The sequence below is a fragment of the Pezoporus wallicus genome, unplaced genomic scaffold (assembly GCF_028554395.1).
Source record: "Pezoporus wallicus isolate ANWC-B61680 ecotype Strahan unplaced genomic scaffold, APGP_CSIRO_Pwel_v1 contig_6382, whole genome shotgun sequence".
NCBI lineage: Eukaryota > Metazoa > Chordata > Aves > Psittaciformes > Psittacidae > Pezoporus > Pezoporus wallicus.
The window spans coordinates 2,227,278-2,247,133 of NW_026638015.1; the positions used below are offsets into that span (position 1 = coordinate 2,227,278).

Consider the following 19,856-nt stretch of genomic DNA (forward strand, 5'->3'; position numbering starts at 1 on the left):
AGAGAGAAACGACGGGGAAAGTATTAAGCAAGGTAATAAAGAGAATAAGGAAGGCAAATCCGCTGAAAGCTTTCTTGGACCAGAAAGCTGAGTGAGCCCAGCGCTGCTCGGAGGGAGACTCGCAAAACGGTTTGAAATCTAGTAAATTAATCCGTCTCTGGCTGTTTTTAACGACGACCTCGCTTAGAAATCCCTTCTGCATCTGGGGGGCGAGGGGCAGGGGGGTTTGTTCTTGTCAGATCCGAGCTAATGGAAACAGCGGTGCTGGTCTTGCTCCTGAGGGCAAAACCCGGGGGGCTGCGGCTGCCACGGCACCCCCGAGCCGTGGCCCCCGAGCCGCATCCCGCTCCCCCCGCATCCAGATACACACACACAGATGAAAGCCACGGGTCTACCCCCTATCTCTGCAAGGGGGGGGGGGGGAGAAGGGAGGACACATGGCCAGGGCCCCAGGGGGAGCCCGTTGGGAGCCCAGAGCCGTCGCCTGTGCCCCAATCCCTGCCCGCAGCCGGTTCCACCGCGGCCCGCTAACCCTAAGTGGTTAAGGGCCTCCTCTTCTTCACTTTCCTTTCTTTTTCGCTTTTTCCTTTTCTTTCTTTTTATCTTAATTTCTTTTTATTTTTCCTTATTTTTCCCCCCTTGACTGAAGGACTGTGGATGTAGTTTGCGTAATATCTTTATTAGTGAAAACTTCAAGGTAAGCTAGCAATAGAAACCAGATGTGGGGATGGGAGGCAGGCAGGGTAAGAGTAAGTCTAAGGGGTAGCATGAGTTAACCGAGGGAGGAGGGGAATCAGGTTGAATGGCGGGATGGGGTGGGGGGGGGGGGTGATGGAAGGTGAGCATTGATTTATTTTTAAGCCCTTTTTGGGTTGCAATTGACCCCTCCAAACCAAAAAGGGCTCCTGCCATCCTGTGTCCCTTTGCAAGTTCACCCTCGGCAGTCCCCGAAGGTCCAATTCCGTGCGCTTGCGACCCTGTTAAAATCCCTCTCCCTGCCGCCCTCCCGTTTCGGTCCAGTTGTTTTACACCTGGAGACAGCACGTTTGTCGAGGTAAATAAATAATGACGGTCATAAAACGTGCAGCGGGGGGCCGGGGAGTTACTTCTGCCTGGCGATGTGCTGGGCGAACACGGCACCGCCGTGCCAAGGGATGTGCCGGTCCCGAAGGGGTTAACGGCGGGGGGGGCGAGCAAGCTTAAAGGCATCTAGTGCGGGGGAAATCCGTATTGCCTTTAATAAGGAGGAGGGGGCCGCGGGGGTCGTGAGGAGCGGAACGAGTGTGTCCCGACCATTAAATCGTCCCCGGTGCTTCCCCCGCGTCAGTCCCTTCGCAGCGTGCACGTTGTCCGTTTGATTTGCTATCTTTTTAATCAGAAAACCTTTCTTTTGCTACTTTTTAAATGCAAAAGACGTGACCTTCACCACCACTCCCCCCCCCCCCCCCCTTGCTCCCACACCCTCCATACACACACAGCCCCCCCTTCCTGGGCCCCCTCCCCTCCACTGTCATCATCTACATATTAATTGGGGGAGAGGTCTCTCCTCTCTCTTTTCCCCCCCTTTTTTTTTTTGCCTCCTATGTGTGTGGGGGGGAAGCGCGGAGAAGAGCCTCTTTGGAGCGTAGATAGATTGGAGGGAGAGACGGAGGGCAAGTGTGTGTGTGTGCGAGAGAGAGAGGGAGGGAGGGAAAGAAAAAGACCCCTTTTACTGTGCGAGATCTTAAGGGGGTTTGGAGATCTGGTCAGCTTTCAAGAACATCTGAATCCTCTTAGAGCTCCCTGGCCCAGCTGTGAGTGTGTGTCTATGCGAGAGGGGGAGAGAAAGAGAGGTTCCTGGTGCCCCTCCAAGCGCATTAAGGACACTCGGGCCTTTTAATTTTAGGAATGAATGCTGATACTTGTGTTTCTTATTGTGATCCGGCTGCCATGGATTCCTACTACAACGCAGCCTCCCAGGGCACAGAAGGCTCCTCGCCTTTTAGGGCATTTCAAGCAAGTGACAAGTTCAGCCCTACTTTCCTGGCCAGCAAAGGACAAGGCTTTGGTGACAGCAGCTCTAAGTGCCGGAGCCGCTACAGCCAGCAGGAATGTCAGTCCCTGGATGGCAGCGTGCAGGCTCCCGGCTCCACCGCGGCTCCGGCCTCCTTTAACAAATACCCACAACAACAGCAGCAGCAGCCGCCGCATCTCTACATGCAGCGAGGCCCCTGCAAAACTCCCCCGGAGAACAACCTCAAGCTGCAGGAGAGCAGCGGCCACAACGGAGCTCTGCAGGTCTCCTGTTACGGTGAGTCCTTGGCGTGTGACAAGGAGGGGGGGTAAAGAAGAAGAGACACCCGGGGCTGGAACGGGCCTCCCGAGGGTGAATGGGGGGGGTGCCCGGCGGGACAAGTCCTCCCAGGGTCAAGGAGACCTTGGCCGGTGGCACCGCGCCCGCCCCGTCCCGCCGGGCCCCAGAAAGCCGCGTTCCCCTCGGGAAGCCGCGTTCCCCCCTTCCCGGCTTTGCGGAAGCTTCTTCCATGGTCAGTTCTCAGCTGGGCCGATGCGCTCCCGGAAAGCGTTAGCTCCCGAGCAACGCCGGGAAACCCGCGGTAAACCGGGAGAGAAACAGAAAGAGAAAGGAAGAGCGCCGGGCTGCGCCAAGTATATCCACCGGGATCCTCTTCCACAGGGAATGTCGCTGGAAGGATTCACCCAAACCTTCATTCTCCGCTGTAACTGCCTCTCTCAAGGTCCCGTCTCTCACTTTCTCCTCTAATTGCCACTCCCCTGATTGATTTCTGCCCCACTGCAGATAACCCACCGCATCCTCTCCGCGGGTCATTAGCGGCAATTAAGGGGCATTCCCTTGCGCTGGCGCTCGGCTTTGAACGGGGCCGCTTCTCCTGTCGTGTCCGAGAGTGGGTTTAAAAGGCTTCTTCGGGAGGTTTCTGCTCTATCGAGGCCATTAGGATAAAATGAAACAAAAACAAAACCAAAATCTAACGTAACACCCCCAAAATAACCAGCACAAACAAACAAACAAGCCCACAAACAGCCAAACAACACCCCCCACCACCACCACCCCCCACCACCCCCCCCACCCCCCGTGATTTTTCCGAAGAGAAAGTGGAAGTGAAATCTGTTCCTCTGGCTCCGATGGGCTCGGGGGGGGGGGGGGGGGGCAAAGAGGGGTTGCCCCCGGTGCATCGCCGTGTCCCCTCCTCGGTTCGCCGGTCTAACGGGACCCCGTCGGGCAGGGACAGCGGAGCGGGACCGTGAGGAGGCCTCCGGGGAGGGCCTAAAGCGGGCGATGGGGGTGCTGGGCCCGGCTTCCACCTTTAACATCCCGCCGCCGTTTTGGGCACCCTTTGCCCTCTTTACGTTCCCTTTCCCCCATCTCTAGATCTCAGAAGGAAGCAAAGAGACCGCGTTCGGGCGCCGTCCATCACCCCTGCGAGCAGCCGAGGTGTCTCTGGCCCCGGATACAGGTCCGCAGACCTGGTCCCCCCTCCAAGGTGACTGCCTCCCAGGGAAAGGGCATTAAGCCATCGCCAGGCCGCCGTGCCCGGGTACCGCAGGCAGAGCCCGGCTGCCCTGCCTGCTCCTCACCGGGCCAGGATGGATCCCATCCCGCCAGCTCTGTCCGTGCTCTGCTCATGTTCGCTCCCGGCGGCACAAGCCGCTTCCACGGGCTTTTTCCTCTCCTGGCCCTGGAATGATGGGGAGCTCTGGCCAAGGCTTAGGCCGTGGCTCGCTCTCTCTTTTCCCCATCCGCAACCCCACACCGGTCCGAAGGCCCACTCCGCATCCTCGGAGGACTTTCAGGTCCAGGCTGGGGCCCACTGGGAAGGGCATAGTGAGCCTGTGGGGCACCACGGGCACCAGCTCCAGCCGGGAGAAATGGGAGCGTAGGGAAGCCGCCGGTGGCTTCCTATTCCTGCCACCCTCTCCCCGCTAAACGGCTGTCTTGATTTTATGGGTTGCAAGGGCCATGGCGCCGGTTTAGCCTGTGATGACACATTACACCCCCCGATACAGCCACACGAGTTTATCACCCTCCTTAATACCGCCGACGTGTGTCCCGCCCGATTTGTTTCTAAGCGGGGCTTCAGGGTTGACTTCAGTGGGCGCTCAGACCCGCTCCCACTGTGAGCCCCCTGTGATGTGGCTAGGGACGGTGGCCTCTAATAAGAGACACATGAATCCGCGAGAATAATTAATAGCAATAATAATAACGGTTAATGATTAAAAAGAAAGACTCGTTAATAGTAGCCAGAACGGGGTTTCCGCAGAGCGCCTGTAGCACCCTCAGGCTCCTCTCCGCCTTCTCCCGAATAAGCGGCTGAACCCACTTCGCCGGGCTAAAGGGGATCAGGGACATCACCAAGCCCGGATAAATACCCTTGGCTTGGGGAAGGGAGCTCCGACCTCGTTCTCTGCAGCGGGTGTAAATGCGATCAAACGGCACGCAGGCTGCTGGGGAGAGCTACAGAAAGAGGTTTTTGATGGGGAAGCCGGAGAGCAAACGTTGACCCGCTGCTTCCCGCTGCCCCCCGACCCGCCGCCGTTATGCAGAATGGGAAGGAGCGCGGCCGCAGTGGGGAACGCTGTATTCCTGGTTACCCGGGAGGGATGAGGGAGCAATGGGGCGATTTAAAGTCCCTTAATTTAAACCCCAGGAAATCACACGCCCCCCACCCCGAATAATATAAATAAAGGAAAAGAAAACCTCCAAATCTCCCCAAAACAACTAAACCCAGAGGCCGACCAAACAGACCCATGGCAGTGCCAGGGGCCGCTGCTCCACGCAGCCTGTTCTTGGTTGTGGAGCCTCAGGCACAGTGGGCACGCCGAGAGCCGGCAGGAAAAGATGTTTCCCCTTTATTTCGTGTTTAATTTTATTCTAATTCCTTAATAAACAAGTCCTTTCGAGTTATAAAAAGCCTGTGCCTGCCATCTATTGCTCTCGGCTTCTATTTCTAGATCTAAGCCCTTCCATTGCACTGTACGGGTAAATATAGGCCGGGGAGAGCTGCGACCGCAAACACACCGAGGACAGGAGCGCCGGTCTCCGAAGCACTTCTCCCCGTTTTCCCTGCCATACATGCGGGGTACGGCTTATCCTGCAGACAATTAAAGCCGAACTCTTCAATAAAAGCCTTTAGAGCAGGTTATATATCTTTTTCCCTTTGGAGGAGGAAAATCTTTGGAATGATTTATGTGCTGTAGTAATCTGACTTGCTATTTCTACTGCGTGGAGCTGAAGTAAGTTATATGTCTTGAAACATATGCGTGCATACACCCGTATACACACAGAAATATGTACATATATTGCTGTATAGAAATACTGGCTGGAAAAAAAAAAGAAACCCTTTGGGGAGTGAAGGCGAATGCGATGGGGAAGTTTGCTCAAAGGAAACAGGAGGAAGGAAACGGGCTTTCTCTAACGGAGGAAATTCTTTAAGTGCCGCGTTGTGAAAATAACGAGACCGTTTCTTTTATTTGGCGAGCAAATAAAAAGCGCAGCCTAAAGAGCGTTATTAATAGAAGTGCAGAAAGCAACTCGTAGGAATCGAAGGCTTGCTGCGTGCTTCTTTAAATTGACACTTTTAATGCATTTCTCCTCCTCCTCCTCCCCATAATGTAATGAAAACTGCAGGCACGGCAGGAACGAGCGCGCTGGCGGTCCCCCCTCCGCCTCCCGTGAGACACCGCTGGCTGCCAGGCTCGGGGCTCCCCGCCGAGCAGATCCCCCCCTCTCCTCGATGTTCAAGGGCTTTGCGGAGCTCCCCTTGCGCCGGGGCTCACCGGCGGCATCTGCTCCCTTCCCCTGGGATCTTTGCAGGGCTCCTGCACACGGGGTGATGCTGTGTTCCAGCACCGGGGATTGCGAGCGTTAACCCCGCTGCGCATCCCGCAGGGACCGCTTGAACAGCGGCTCCTCCGCGATGTGAGGTGGGCTTTGGGAGGAGGTCCCGGTCCTGCCTCCCCTTCTCTCTCCCCGCAGCTTTGGTCTCGTCTCTCGGCTCCTTCCTCAGCGCCGTCGGGGAGTGCGCGGGTCGCCTCGCACCCGTCGGACAGAGATGCGGGATGGGGGGGATGCCGCTGCCCGGATCCCCGCGGGGTCAACGGGACAGTGCAAAGGGGAGAAGTGTGCGGTGGGAGGCGCGAGTGGGGCCGCGGGGGAAAGGGAGGGGGACGGGCACCGTGGCGAGGAAGCGGGCGAGCGGGGCCGGCCCTTGCCGGTGCTGCGGGACCCCGGCGAGGCTCGGCCGCCGGCCTCCGGCGCGCTGCTGACGCCGCCCTGGCAATCGCCCTCTCTTTTCCACAATAGGGCCACCAGATCTGCCATTCAAGGGCTCCGGCACCCTCCCAGGGAGGGGAGGGAGCTCTCGCCAGGAGTTTGGCGAAGCCTCTGTTTGAGCAGACACTCGGAGGTGCGGGATCTCCTCCGCGGAAAACCTGCGGGATTTCCTCAGGGAGCAGGACGCGAAGGTAGGGCTCACGCCTCTTCCCCCGGCTGCGCAGGAAGATTTGGGTCGCGGCTCTCTTAGAATCATTCCCAAAGATGTTTTTGCGCTTCCCTAGACTTGGACGGTAGATCTGGCTCAAGGCTCTTCTAGGATTCCTGACCCGAGCTGTTTATAACACTCATGTGTCAAAGAACCGGGAGCCTCCCTCCGCCTGTATTCCTGCCGCTCCCTCCTTGCAGGAAGGTTTCTTTTCGCACTAGAGCTGTTTATTTTCGACTTGTCCCGCTGCTGATTGGGATTAACTCCTCTTTAGCCCCACGGTTCTGCAGCGCACGCTTGTAACCCCAGCAGGACGTTACCAGCAAGAAGGGAGCAGAAAGAGGGAGAGAGAGTCTTAAAACTTCTACTAGTCTGAATTGTTTTGAAAGCAACAGAGTGCGATGCAGACGAGAAAAATACTGATGGGGAAAGAGATTTGGAGATGCTTACTTGCGTCTTTTCCTAAGGGTTCGGTGTAGGAGTCCTATTAACAATATACGCTGATGCCAGATAGGGCAAATGAGCTCTATGTGTGTTATCTGGAGCTGCAGGCTGTTTATTTTGCGCAGCCTTTTGAGTGTACATTCAGTGTGGTTGCATGACTAACTGGCTGGAGTGATTCACTGGCTGCTTTATGGGTGACTGCTCAAAACAAGTTGTGAATCAAAAGAGATTTCTTTGGCTGTGGTTTCTAACCTCCCAAGTTAAATGCACTCAGGGTTTAAGGGGAGCTAATGTGCAGGCTTCAATCCCTCAGATCTTGAAGATTTATTCGTTTTCCAAGCCCTGCGTTCAAAGCGGTGATGAGTTTCCCTTGTAAGAGAGAGGTGGTGTCTGAGAGGCTCGCAGCCAAGGTCTGCTGCTGAGGGACATCTCCAGCCACAGCCCTGTCCATTCCGTCACCCTAATTCCCAGCTCTTTAGCTAGTTTTGCTCCCTGGAGTCCTTAAGCTGCTTTATTATCTTGTTCAGGGCATCGGGTAGCTGTAGCAATTCTCATGCAAGAAGGGTGATGCGTCCTGCAGCAGTAAGAGACTTTTCTTCCCATTCTGCAGTCAGAAAAGCTGAGATCCAAACTGGTGGCCTGTGCAAAGTGAAGCTGTCACTGCTCCATAGCATCAGCGCGACCTTCCCAGAGCTATGGCTCCGGGAAAAGGAAGCCCTTAGCGGCTGGGGAAGGAGCCTGATGCCAGAGTTGGAGTAGAGGCCCTGTGTGTGATTTGGAAGGGGGCTGAACTCACGTTGCCTGACAGCCAGGTCCTTATTCGGTGCAAGAAGCTGGAGCAATTGGTTTGTTCTTGTATGCTTCGGTTACTGCTTTTCAGAAAAGGCTGAGAAATCCCTGCCCCTAAAGCCCTATGTTTCTGAGATACTCCTCCTACACATTTGGAGGAAAAACCAAATCCCATGTCCGTTGTTAATCAGCTTGGAAAGCATGGGCCTAATGCCTTCATGTAGATCCATTTTCAAAAGGAAAAGCGAAATAGATCAGGAGAAGCCTGAGCAGTAGTGCAGCTAATACAGGACCCCTGTGACTTGAGAAACGTTTGGTAAGAGATAGATGGGAACGTTTCATATGACTAAAGCCTTAGAGTAATTTACCATAGTTACATGTCTCTCGGCTGCCTCAACTTGTAAATGAGAGTTCATAAGTAAAGGAGGAAAGCTGCTTACCTATATTAAATAAATGACCTCCACTTTGTTTTCTGAATCAATGTTATTGCACACACTGGTGAATCTGCTTTTCATTCGTGCTTGCAAATCATATTTGGAGGGTCACATAAGTAGACGTGATGTGAAAGAGCAATTGTGATCAGCGCAATACCTCTAGGGCCACTTTTTGATCAGAAAGATGGGTCAGTGAGGAATGGGGCAGAGGGATTGTCCTGGTTTCAGTGTGAGCAAGCAGCTGCGTGGTACTTAGTTGCTGACTGAGGTTAAACAACGATAAGGGTGGAGGGAGGAAGGAACAGAGATGAAAAGAGACAGAGGAAGAAAAGGAGATATCTTGGAGGGGTGATAAGCAGTGGCAAACTCAGCACTATTATGGAAGGTGGTCTACAACTGATTTTATGGACTATGTATGACTCCACCAGCATCATATTTTTTATCTCTGATGAGAATAGCTGTGATTCAACATTTAGTAGCTGCTATCTTTAGGTCCCAGCAGGATTTAGCCATGACAAGCTGGTATGTCATGAGCTATGGTCACTCCTTATCTGCACTGATCAAAGGCCATTGCATCGCCTAACTCAGCAGTTAAATGCCTATTTACCTCTGATACTTTATTTCCTTAGTGAAGACGCAGTTTAAGGGTTTATCTTCTTGTGGTTAATGTTTGCTGAAAACAGATGGCTGAATCAGTATTAGTTCTAAATATATTTATTATCTATAGCTCTGTTCGCTAGCTATAAGGCAAGTGGCTTTTCAGCTGGTGATGGAGCCTGAAAGGCAAACTGGTTTAGTCCCTGGTAGACATGCTGTATGCTGAGGCTGGGTGAAAACTCTGCAAGGTTTATGAGGACAGCAACCACCTTTATTCAGTAAAGTCTGAAAACACTATAGAACCAAAGGGGGCAGTCAACAGAAAGTCAAGGCCCATCAGAGAAATGTTATCAATGGGAAATGAGGAACCTGAGGAAAAGAAGGAGCAGGCTTCTGGCTGGGGGAAAGAAAGGAAACCTGTAATGGCTCAAAATAACTCCTGTGTGGCTGCTGTTGTGTTTAGGGAGACGGTGTGCAAGCACCCTGCATAAAATAAATCAGGTCTCCTCAGTTCCTCCGTGTAGTGGAAGCTGCCTCCTTGGGTTTTGGGATGGCTTCAGTTAGGAGTAGTAAGAGTGCTGCAGTTTCCAAAGAGATAAACAGGGAACTATTCATTCTTTTGATGCAAGAGGGATCAGATAACAAAGGTGCTTGTTATCTGCATCCAGCCTATTTGGGAGCAGTGGAAAGTGGAAGGAATTAATACCAGAATCAAAGCAAAGCAAAGCAAAACAAAAAAGTTGTAAATTGTGCACAGGGAGAGGGCAATGCTGGGAATTCTCCCAGAAAGGGTCAAAAACTGTCAAAGAATGACTCTGTGCTGAGGTAGTGCCCAGAGAGAAGGCTGAGCTGCAAGACCCCAACCCTATGAGGTGCTGGGGTATATGTGTGACACCAGCTAGAAGATGCTTCACAAAACAGAGGGAAAAGAAAAATGCTATTCAGCCTGAAACTTAATAGGAAGCCTGAGCCACAGCAAAGGTTGTGGAAGAATAGAAAATCATCTCAGAGAATAGAAAACCATCTCAAAGAATAGAAAACCATCTCAAAAGGGAAACCAAAGGCTCACAAGGGTACCAGCCTTCTGGGCCTGGAGCTGGTCTCAGGCTGTTGGGTCTGCCAGGCAGGGTTTGGGTTGCCTGTAGGATCAGTCATTCCCAGCATGTGTGCTCTGGAATGCAAGCACAGGGAGGCCCCATAGCATCAGGTTTTTTCCAGCCCCAGCGATGCCACTCAAGAAAGGACCCCGTGGGAGGCTGATGTATATCCATTCCCACCACACGGTTGGCTGGAAAAAGGAATTGGATGGAGCCTTGTTCTGCAGTGCTGGTTCAGAGAAGAGCCTGAGGCCAAATGCTGGGGCAGGATACACTCTGTAGCCTGGACTGTGGTGCTGGTCTCTGGTTCAGGAGGCTGCAAGATCTTCTGGAGCACCACGTGGTTCTTTTCCAGCCTTTCCTGGGATGCTGCATGCCCAGACCTCATCCTGGAATGGAGTCAGGAACACAGCTGTGGCAAGGACCCATACCTGAGAGCTGAGAAGCACTGCATCATAGACATAACCAGGCTTATCAAGATTTGGTCTGAACCTTCGTAAGCAGATTGGAGCCAGATATCAGCCTGAGCTAGACAGGACACAGCCAAATGCTAGAAGGCAAGAGGAAGAAGAGACCCACCTAAATTGGCAGAGGACCTGCAGACACTTTGTATTCCTCATGTCTCCAGATGCCAGTGAGGACTTCCAAGATAAATAGCCGATGGACCAATTGCTAGACACTTAGGCATATTGTGCAGGAGGCCAGGAACACTCCATGGAGCAGTGGGATTTATGGCAGAGCTTAAATATTGCATTTCAGCCCTTGAACAGGAGTCAGAAAGCTACTACTGGAAGAAGGGAGCTGGTTGCTTTATATAGCTAAAAGATCTTTTGCTAGAGAGAAGAGTATTTCCATCCAGTTCATACCACTTCTAAGCTATTAGAAAAAGGGACTTACACAGGATAGAAAGCAATGGGGGATTGGCTACAACATCAAACATGAGTGCAGTGGCTCAGTTTAAGTGTGGGGGAATATCCACAGAGAGGGTTGTTATAAATACATGTCTATTCAGGACAGAGCCTCATAAAAATCCACTGAAAGGCCCAAACTTAACTCAGGAAACACGGGGACCTGAAGCTGCACATGCAAAGCTGGGTGATGCTGCTTTCAAGTTAGAGTTGAAGCTGTAACAAGGCTTTGTGGTGCCCAGGGCTGGGTATTAAGTTGGTGTTCAGAGAACCCCACTCTTCCCTTGTAGCCTTTAATTAGTTTGCTTTTGGGAAGGGTTGGTTGTGCTGTAAATCCCCTTTTCCTTGGTTTTGGTGGCAAATCTTGCAGCTCTTGGCTTAATGACATATTTGCCTCCGTTTGGCAGCGGTCCGCTTTAGAGGGAGGGCTGTAGGGGAAGCCAAGCAACAAGAGAGGGGTTTATCACCTGTGTAATTTATAGGCATCACAGATGCTCATTCATGTACTGCAGCTGGTAATTGAAACTAGGCAGAGAGGGAGATGATGAGACAGCCCAAAATGGAGGGAAGGCAAAGAGTGGGGAAAGCATCCATGCAGGAGACCGGAGCACTGGGATCCAGGAAAATGCTCTGCATAGCCAAGGTGGGGGATGAACTAACCCCCATCGTGAGCATTACTGTGGTTGGGACCTGGTCAGTGAGCACCAGGGCTTTCAGCCTGGGGTGTTTTCCTTTAAAGACATGGCTCACGTGAAAGCAAGAGGTCTGGGCAATCTGCTTGTGGTGCCTACCTCCCTGGGCAGGCCCCTGAGCTGTCTCTTTGAGCTTGTAGCCAGTTCTTGGACCTCCTTTGTTGTCCTGGTTAGAAAAAGAGGCCAGCAAGAGCTTCACTGTGCAATACATGAATCAAAGGGTGCTCGTGCCTTGCCATTAATAGATAATATCTGGGATGTGCCTTACTAGGTTCATTTTACTTTCCACAGCGGATATCGGGAGGTGAAAATGGCTTTCATGTTAGTACATGTCCATAGCATGGGTCTTCCATCACATGTTTAAGGCAGCCCTCACTTAAAAGTCCAACACAGAAGGTACTGCATGACTAGCCACAAGTCCCTGCGTTATAGATGAGGCATATGGTGTCTTGTTTAAGTGTCTTTTTGGGGGAAGACACCAAGAAACGATTGAGAGTGCATCCTTTCTCATCTCCTTTCTTTCACAGTCTGCAGAAGTGAAAACTACATCCCATAGATGTAGGTTTGTGAAAGCAGAGTTCAAAGAACTAAAAGTGTCACTCAAAAAGGTGCCTGGCATTGAAAGAAGGTGTGATTGAAAAACACCCTCATTTGGCAACTGCTTTGAGTATAGATTCCCTTCAGAGTAGCAGGGTAAAAGCTCTCTGGCCATGGTGGTAAAGCTTGGCATTTAAAGATGAAATGTTGTATAGGAGATGGGGAAATAAAACAATGGGTGATGAGTGTTCATGAGAGCCCATTATACCCGTAACACTCAAAAAGGAGCTTCTGAGGTTTCATTCTGGTGTCAAACCCATTGGCCATCTTGAGGTTGCAAAACCTTAAGCCAAGCCAAATGAGAGCTGGTTTTGAGGAAAATGCAGACAGACGATGGAAAAATCACTACAGGAAATGTGATGCATTTCTTGCATGTGTTCTATTTCAAAAGTGGGTCCCCAAAGATTGGGAGAAACCCTACTGAGCAGCGTCTCCTGGGGACCTTACTGCAATTCACTGCTGTTGATGTTGTTGGGCCTTTGCCTGAGGTGGAATCTGCCAGACAATATTTGTTGGTAGCTATGGATTTCTGTAGAAAATGACCTGAAGTTTACCCAAAAAGGAGCCAAGAGGCTGTGATTGCAACCAGGCTTCTAAGGGATGAATTTTTCACCATATTTGGGGACCTAGACATGAAGAGTGTGCAACAAGGCAGCGGCCAAAGTATTTTGGTAGGTTTGTCAGAGGCTGGTAAATGCAATAGGAGGTACTACCAAATGTCTTATGGATGGTGGAAAGGGGAGGAGGCATTGAGCCAACTGCATGGCACTTGGCCTGGATGCCCCCATTTACATTGCCTGGTGTCCCAGTGCTGCTCCTCAAGGTGCCTGCCTGCCCCATGTCAGCATCTCAGAGGCCTTGGTGTGTCTTGCACCAGAAACCAACTGAAGTGCCCCCCAGATCATAGAATCATAGAATGGTTTGGGTTGGAAGGGACATTAAGATCATCCAGTTCCACCCCCCCTGCCATGGGCAGGGACACCTCACACTAAACCATGGCACCCAAGGCTCTGTCCAACCTGGCCTTGAACACTGCCAGGGATGGAGCATTTACAGCTTCCCTGGGAAACCCATTCCAGTGCCTCACCACCCTTAAAGAACTTCTTCCTTATATCCAATCTAAACTTCCCATTTCATTTACAAGATCATTGACAAGACAAGGACAAAAGGACCAGGACTAACCCAGCCAGGAAACAGCATACTCCTTGCAATAGATCCGTAATTTGGGCTGTTTGGTATGCGTTGTTCTGGCCTATCTGGAGTCTACAAAAATTAGGTGGAATGGTTCGGGTTTTTCTGGAGAAAAACAAATGAGAGCACTGCCTCCCATTTTAAGCTTATGTATGTGAACCTGACTGAGCCCATATCCCATGGAGATGGAGAGATTAAGAGCTCAAAGAGATAAACCATGGTGTGTGACAGTGACACATAAAGGGCCATTGCGTCTTGGCCCAGGAGGACTTACGAGGGGAACTGAGTGGCTTCCAAAGGCCAAGAATATGGCTGTGGTTGTTGAATCTGACAGTTCCCTCCTGGGAAAAATAGAGAATGGCCTGGTTTAACCCATAGATGTAATTAAACCCAAAACACTGCTGAGAACTCCACCTCAGGGGGGCAAAAGGAAGGGGAGCAGCAGCTGAAAGTCTGCAGTAGCATCCCAGTGGGAGCAGAATCAGTCCAAGCTGGCTCTATGAAAATGGCCTGATGGGAAACCCAGTTTGAGTATGTAAATAGCTAAATTGGTTGCCCTGACAATCATCTTCCACCTATATCTGAGAGGAAGCAGGTCCATGGGGCGGGCAGGAGGCTGAGCAAGGGGTGGTTTTGCCTGGTGGTGGTGAGTAAAACAGTTCCCTTTTGCTCAGCCCTGTGCCAGAAGTACTGACACAACAGTGTGAGCATGGGCAAGCTGATGAAACCAGCAGATGAAAGCACCTTAGATTGCTTGAAGCACATCCCAGAACAGGGTAGGTGCATCCAGAGCAATGGGAAAAGCTGCCCCTGCCTGCTCTTTGCCCTGTTGTGTCCTGCACAAAGGGTCATTGCCACGCCACCTCTTCCCCAGGCAGGTAGCTCTGCTCCACAGCTCCCTGCTCTCCTCACAGAGCTTTCTCCTGGGGGATAGACTCACTAAATAGAAAGATATTAGGAACGATTCCTTCCCCAAAGGGTGCTCAGGCATTGGAACAGGCTGCCCAGGGCAGGGCTGGAGTCACTGTCCATGGAAGTGTTCACACACCATGTAGATGAGGTCCTTCGGTGCCATGGGTTAGTGGTGGCCTTGGCAGTGCTGGGGAGTGGTTGGACTTGATGACCTTAAAGGTCTTTTCCAACCTGATTGATTCTATAATCACTGCATTCCGCACTGTCCATACATGTAATACTCCATACAGCTTCTTACTGTAGCATCTCAACATCAATGTCTGTTGACAGGAGATGGGGCACCAGAGTTTTCTGTTTATGTCAGATCATGTTGTTGACAAAGTTACCCACACACATCACCCATCCCTCTCAGCTGGGAGTTATTTTACAGAGGAGTTACTTATAGGAGAAAGTTATTTGGACTTGATGTCTTTTCCAACCTAGTTGATTCTACGATTCTATGATTCAGTCCAATATGTATTACAGTTTGAAGCAAATTGGACAGTATAGCAGTTGTGCTATCCCTGTTTGCCACCCTCAAGTTCATCAGCTGCAGGAGGTGTCAGTAACAAAGAATGGTGTGATTTAAGCCAATTCTGCTTTCCAAAGCATCTTTGCTTTGGAAAACAGAGAAACCGACCTACAAATAGAGTCCCTAACTCCAGGCAAGCCTCTTGGTACCAGCAGGCACAGCACAAGATCTATCTGACCCCTTCTTTGGGATGGAGAGCTTCCACAGCTTGCTGTAGCACTGAAACCTTGGCTCTAAACCCCAGCTTGTTGGAAGCTACAGCCTCATAACTGTGTTCACTGAAGGAGTTTTACAGTTTGGAGCCCCATTATTTATGTGCGACCGTATATCTTCTCCTGAGAGCCTTCTGAACAGAATGGATTGCAGCAGAACTCACACATTCCCACACAGGCATGTTTGCCTCTCGTGAAGTCTGCAAACATGACCCAAATGTATGGTGAGATAGTAAATCTGAGAAGACAGTGTGCAGGAAGCCTAGTCTGAGATAAGGAGGAAGGAGAAAGCAACCCGTTGCAGCCCATCTGCAAGATTTCCTTGCAGATGCTCTGACACCAAGAGCTGGGAATGCTGTGGGAAGCAGAGGCCTAGTGGCCCCACTGGTGCTAAGAGCTTTCAGACATTGGAAACTGAAGTTTTGTCTGTTCTTCCCAGATTTCATTCTTTCCAGACAAGCTTATTTCTAAAGAGTAGAGGAAGATGAAAAGGTTGAAAAGGGATCTTGCTTACTAGGAAACTGAAATAGTATGTACTGCTCAGACCAGTGCTTTGACTTGTATTGTTTCATACATTCTTAGCATGGCTTGGGTTGGAAAGGATCTTAAACTCATCCAGTTCCAATCCCCTGCCATGGGCAGGGACACCTTCCACTAGAGCAGCTTGCTCCGAGCCCTGTCTCCAGCCTGGCCTTGAACACTGCCAGGGATGGGGCAGCCACAGCTTCTCTGGGTACCCTGTGCCAGCGCCTCAGCACCGTCACAGGGAAGAGCTTCTGCCTTATCTCCAACCTGAACTTCCCCTGTTTAAGTTTGAACCCATCACCCCTTGTCCTATCACTACAGTCCCTAACAAAGAGTCCCTCCCCAGCATCCCTACAGGCCCCCCTTCAGATACTGGAAGGCTGCTATGAGGTCTCCACGCAGCCTTCTCTTCTCCAGGCAGAACAGCCCCAACTTTCTCAGCCTGTCTTTGTATGGGAGCGATTCCAGCCCATGTTTTATGACTGTGTATTTTATTCTCCTCTCCAGGCCATCCCACATGCAGTCACTTCCCATGTGCTGTTGAGGCCTCCTACTGCTTCCCACCATGATAGAAAAGGTGACTTAAACCCTGAAGCTCTGGCTGTGGCACTGGTGTAGGGATGGCATCTTCTTTAGACAGAGCCCTCTTGAACTGGGGGCTCAACGCACAGATGCCCACATGTAGATCAGAAACCTCCCAAAACAAGCGCTTCCCTAAGGGGATATTTTGAGAGACAATCTTTGCAGTCTATTTACAACCTGTGATCAAAGTATGATTTTCCAAGGTGTGTTTGGGACCCAGGTTTGTTGTTGAGATGATGTTTGTGAGTGCTCTTTGATCAGTACATTGTGTATATCAAGCAGTGCAAGGAATAGCAGCTGAATGGCGATCTGTGGCGGTGAGTGGGAGGTAGGTACATGGTGAACACATGAGATAAGAGGCTTCTGTTTCCTGGTTGGATGAGCATCGTTGGCAGAAATAGGTTTTTCTGGGGCAAATACTTCATTTTCACGAGTTCCTAAAGATGATTTCTGTAAATATTTACTAATGTTTGCTTGACATTTGCAGTCACTCATGTCAATACGATCCCATCCTGGAATGTTAACTGGAAACAAACACAAAAGTGGGCATGAGCTCAGCTGATGCGGATGCAGTTTTTAATTTAGGCTGATTTTCATGGTCATCATTTTTCACATAATCACCCAGTTCTGCTGAGAATTAGTGGTGCTCCAGGAGCCTCACTCTTTCCAAGAGCCATGATTTTTTGTTCTCTGTTAGGAAGTGCATTACCAGAGTCCCTGTTGTTTGTGTCTACTGTCTGACGCTCCCTCCCAAAATCCTGCCTCAGTTGCTTCTAACTTCATCAAAATGGAACAATTTGGCCTAAAAGCTCCCACAGCAGTTGTTTGCCTCTGGCTGGTTTTTATAATACTATTAGCTTTTAAAGTTCATCAGAATCAATGGAGCTGTTTCCAAGAGCGCAGCTCAAACTGAAGCACATTTTTGTGCTCTCCGTGTGAGGGGGGATGAAAACCTGACAGTGTTTTATTTCATAACTTCTGATGCACTGTGCTGTGGAGCTGGGCTTGGGTGGGAAATGTGCTCCGTGCCTTTCCTCTGAACAATTATCCAAGAACAAGCCTTAAGGAGATGTGGTTCTCACTCTGTAGCAACAGCTTTGATTTTCACACTGCAGATTTCCCATGTCCTGGGCATGGTTCCAGCCAGGTCTGAACTCACTCTTCTTGCACCAGCCACTTACCCCAATTGATGGCCCAGCCTTGCTTGGACCCAAGCAAAGCAAACGGCTTGATGTAACTGAAGACACAGGAAAAGCTGTATCTGGGAAGCAGCAGAGGGCTGGGATAAGAAATGGTGATGTGGCAGAAACTTGATCTGAAGACTGGGGAGTGCGTCAGATTGAATGGGGGCTTAGGACTGAATGACTGAGATACAAAGGGATTGCATGATTCAGGGCATCTGAGAGACATAACTGAGGCCAACAGGACCTTCACCTGCACACTACAAAGATATCGGACAATGCAAAGTACTCTTTAAAGCTTAGGCTTAGATATCTCAGTGGCTGGTGTGAGCTTGGTGGCTCTCTGACTGGGTTTACCATCCATACAACATGAGCAATAGCAGTGCCTTATCTCACCAAAATCATCGTGGTTCAGGCATCTCTGTGTAACCTTCTGTTATGCCCAATGAATGGTGTGTGAAGCCCAGAGGATGTAAGTAAGGATTGCTTTCACACTCTGGGCAACGAGAACTGCTCTCTGGGGATAGAGGTCCAGTATATATGATCTAAAGACCCTGGGAGAAAGAAGTTATGTTATAAAACAGGCTGAGTTGGGGTTGTTCAGCTTGGAGCAGAGAAGGCTCCAGGGAGACCTTATTGTGGCCTTTAAATGCTTTAATTTGGTCTACAAGAAACGTGGAGAGGGACTTATAAGGGCGTGTAGGGACAGGACAAGGGTAAATGGCTTTAACTTGACAGAGGGGAGATTTAGATTGGATATATGGAAAAAGTTCATCCCTGCGAGGGTGCTGAGACGCTGGCACAGGGTGCCCAGAGAAGCTGTGGCTGCCCCATCCCTGGCAGTGTTCAAGGCCAGGTTGGACACAGGGGCTTGGAGCAAGCTGCTCTAGTGGAAGGTGTCCCTGCCCGTGGCAAGGGGGTTGGAACTGGATGAGCCTTAAGGTCCCTTCCACCCCAAACCAGTCTGGGATTCTATGGAAAGAGGTAAAAGAAAAAGCCCTTCACACAGTGCTCTTGCTGCTCATCCTCCTGTGTCCAGCAGATACGTTTGGTCCATTGTTATTCAATCATGGTGCTGAGCAGCCAGGGGCCACCCCCAGCAGGCAGTCAGTTCTTCAGTGCTGATGGGGTCACACTGCTCTGAGCGCCATCTGTAGCCACAACAGCACAAAGGGCAAACATCCCCCCACAGAACATCTGCTCCTACAGCAGATTTATAAAGGAATTTGTTGCCTCAGGTGATGCTGAGATCCACATCTTGGCCTGGTTCAGTCACCACCAAGTGCAGGCAGTGGCTAGATGCTGGTAACTTCAGTGGTCCAGCGGCTGGAGGGTAGGATGCTGTGAGAGTGCAGCTCACCAGGTATGGGCAGTCTGGGGGGAGAAGTGAACCCCAGACATGGAGAAGAAAGTAAAGGTCAAATCCTCTTGGCTCATGTGAACCTACTTCTGTTAGGTTGGTTTGGGGACACTTTCCCCTTTTCTTTGCCCCAGTGACAATTAAATGTGTTGCGAGTTGAAGTAGCCCTCAAATGAAATGGAATCCCTTTTCCTTCCCTGACCTCAGAGTGCTCTGAGTTACTCGACAAGCACAATTTACCTTTTGAGCAATTCACAACCCCCCTTTCCTAAGTAAGAGCACACTTCTGTAGGTGTTTTCCTTGCTCAGTACTACCTAATGCTTTTTTTCCCCTTAATAACTGTCACTTGCCCTGCGTCTTGCTATTCTGAACTCAAGATGAAAAATGGAAGTTGCTGGCTATGAATACCATTCATTATTCATTTACCAGAGGAACCTTAGGCACATTCATCCCATTTCCTCTTAGTGCCTCATTATCAATAAACCTTTGCCTCACTGCTTCTGTAAATCATTTTCATCCCTTTCCTTTGTGAACCATGTGGTTGGGCTCTTGCACAAAGGTCTCATGAGAGCAATTGGCCAAGTGATTTAGTATTGTTTTTACTTCTTGATAAGATGGCAAAACTTCATTAAGAGATTACAGAACTGTACATATACATACATATATATCAATTAAGACAGTATTGTATTTAAACCATGAAGTGTTTCCTAGTATTTGCCCTGAGCACAGCAGCTATTGGTGTCATTCAAAAGGCTTAGATTACCCTGGCTCCCAAAGGGAATGTGCACCTTCTCTCTGCTGTGATACAAAGGATGTGGAGCTAAATCTCCAGAGCTAGGAGCGTACTAAGCTAGGGGTTAGATTTCAGGGCTGAGGAGAGAAGGGAGAGAGCTTCAAACATCCTTTCCCTCCTCCTCATAGCCCCAACATGGCAATGAGAGAGTAGCACCTATGACTGATGGTGGGCTCCTATCAGAGGCTGAGGCATCACTAGTGGCTCCCTACCTCGGTGGAATACCAGTGGATAGATCCAGACTGGGCTGGAGGGATCCTATAGAGGCCAAGAGTTTATTAAACCTAGGTTTAACTGGAGGTGAAATATGTGCCTCTAAGCAGGGCAGCAAAGGTTAACGGAGCTCTTTCTGTAGACGTTTTATGATGCTCTTTGGGGATACATATAAGAAGACTGGGGCGTTCTGAGTAATTTAAATCACTATTTGTTTAGACTGTGTAAGGGGCAGCTGGAGTTCCCAGGGTAGTCAGTCT

At 50.4% G+C, this 19,856-nt stretch overlaps 1 protein-coding gene across 2 annotated transcripts in view; it reads left to right on the top strand.

The window, feature by feature from the left end:
- Positions 1-1,602: 1,602 nt before the first annotated feature.
- ALX4 (ALX homeobox 4) overlaps positions 1,603-19,856 on the top strand; it is a 40,832-nt gene continuing 22,578 nt past the window's right edge. The window contains exon 1 of one of the 2 annotated variants that reach the window (XM_057408724.1): positions 1,603-2,290. In XM_057408724.1, the coding sequence (XP_057264707.1) occupies positions 1,888-2,290 (403 nt within the window). In that variant the 5' untranslated portion in view covers positions 1,603-1,887. Of the gene's footprint in view, positions 2,291-6,272; positions 6,481-19,856 lie in introns of those variants that run through there. The other variant, XM_057408725.1, reaches the window with a different exon arrangement.